General features: G+C 42.9%; 1 protein-coding gene across 1 annotated transcript in view; it reads left to right on the top strand.

The window, feature by feature from the left end:
* LOC106528533 (calpain small subunit 1) overlaps nucleotides 1–2,022 on the top strand; it is a gene marked incomplete in the record, with an annotated part of 14,622 nt that overhangs the window by 8,098 nt on the left and 4,502 nt on the right. Inside the window, 4 exon segments of the mRNA XM_014023715.1 lie at nucleotides 734–770; nucleotides 848–940; nucleotides 1,024–1,081; nucleotides 1,504–1,568. Coding sequence (XP_013879169.1) covers nucleotides 734–770; nucleotides 848–940; nucleotides 1,024–1,081; nucleotides 1,504–1,568 — 253 coding nt within the window.

Below are 2,022 nucleotides of genomic sequence, written 5' to 3' on the forward strand. Positions count from 1 at the left end.
ACTGCCCCACACGGCCCAGTCCAAGAACCCCCCACCCCCACTATGTGATTAAGCCGACTAAAGGAGCCCAGAGATGTTTATCTGATGTAGCGGCAGAGCCTCAGCCTCTGAATTTCTACCTTTGTCTTTTAAAATGAACCAGTTCAGTCTTCTGTCTGTACAAAGGAATCAGTTCAGTCTTAAAGGAATCAGTTCAGTCTTAAAGGAATCAGTTCAGTCTTCTGTATAAAGGAATCAGTTCAGTCTTCTGTCTGTGTAAAGGAATCAGTTCAGTCTTCTGTCTGTGTAAAGGAATCAGTTCAGTCTTCTGTCTGTATAAAGGAATCAGTTCATTCTTCTGTCTGTAAATATGAATCGGTTCAGTCTTCTGTCTGTAAAAACGAGTCGATTCAGTCTTCTGTCTGTAAAAATGAATTGGTTCAGTTCAGTCTGGTGTCTGTAAAAATGAATCAGTTCAGTCTTCTGTGTGTAAAAACTAATCAGTTCAGTCTTCTGTGTGTAAAAACGAATCAGTTCAGTCTGGTGTCTGTAAAAATGAATCAGTTCAGTCTTCTGTGTGTAAAAATGAATCAGTTCAGTCTTCTGTATATAAAAATGAATCAGTTCAGTCTTCTGTGTATAAAAATGAATCAGTTCAGTCTGGTGTCTGTAAAAATGAATCAGTTCAGTCTTCTGTGTAAAAAAAACGAATCGGTTCAGTCTGGTGTTTGAATCTATTCTTCTATCTTTGCAGCAACATTGACCCAGAGCAGTTCACTCCCTCGCAGCCTGTAAGTAACAGATCTGATGCCATCATTCTAATGTTGTCAGTGGGTTTAACCTTGTCTTGATGCCCCCTGTCCCACAGCCCCCCCCTCGCAGGCCGGTTGCCTATGCAGAGCAGCATGAGAGCGATGAGGAGAAACAGTTTCGTAGAGTTTTCCAGCAGCTAGCTGGTGATGTGAGTGATGCTCTTTGATTCTTGGTGGTTAACTGGTTGAAGGATGTTTCTGCAGTTCTTTGATTAAAATATTTGTCCCACAGGACATGGAGGTGAGCCCGGCTGAGCTGATGAACATCCTCAACAGGATAATTGGGAAACGTAAGATCTTTCCGAAATTTCACTCATCAGTTTACAGATTAGTTCAGTTAGATGTTAGATTTGTTTACAGGGGGAGGGGCAAGCACAGTGTTCTCCAGCATGGCCATGAATCTAACCAATGAAGGCAACAGGTCCTCCTCAACCAGCAGACTGGGGCGGGTGCTTCAGACCAGGTTTTAATCATTATTTATCATCAGAGGGTATTTTAGACCCGGGTATGCTTTCTGCAGGGGTCAGAATACAGCTGCAGAGACCTGAGGAGGGTTTCAGACGCCCGCTTCAATTCTGACTAGTTCAGTCACAACTCAAACTGAGAAGTTTTGCACATATTTTGACATTTGGGTGATGTCTCGTGAAGCTGAGTGAGACATTAGCTGCTGTGTCCTCCTGTGGTGACCTCATGGAAGACGTTTGTGTTTCAGATGCAGACCTGAAGACCGATGGTTTCACCATCGAGTCCTGCAGGAGCATGGTGGCAGTCATGGACGTATCCTTGTGTGTGTATGTGTGTGTGTGTGTTCTGTTTACACAATGGTTCATAAATCACTGACATCATTGCAATGAACCAAAGTCATTTGATTCGAGTCCAGAACTGATTCAAGATGGCCGCCCCATCCAAGTGACCTTAGGAAACACATCATTGTCCACACCTCAGTTGTTGAGATCAAACTTGGTTAGTTTGTAGTAGGGCTGCAACGATTAATCGATTAATCAACAGCTAATCGATTATTAAAATATCGATGACTAATTTAATAATCGATTAATCATTTTCTTTTTGTTTTTGGTTCTTTGTTTTTCTCTCCAAACTGCTTTGACACCTTCCACTGCCACATCTGCCTTTCTGTCCTTGACACACACGCACAGTAGTGGTAACTGGGGTAGGCCGTGGACGTCACAAGACATTATACAGACAGGCTCTGGTATCATGGCTACCTGACAAC

Source organism: Austrofundulus limnaeus, unplaced genomic scaffold (genome assembly GCF_001266775.1).
Source record: "Austrofundulus limnaeus strain Quisiro unplaced genomic scaffold, Austrofundulus_limnaeus-1.0 Scaffold388, whole genome shotgun sequence".
In the NCBI taxonomy this organism is placed as follows: domain Eukaryota; kingdom Metazoa; phylum Chordata; class Actinopteri; order Cyprinodontiformes; family Rivulidae; genus Austrofundulus; species Austrofundulus limnaeus.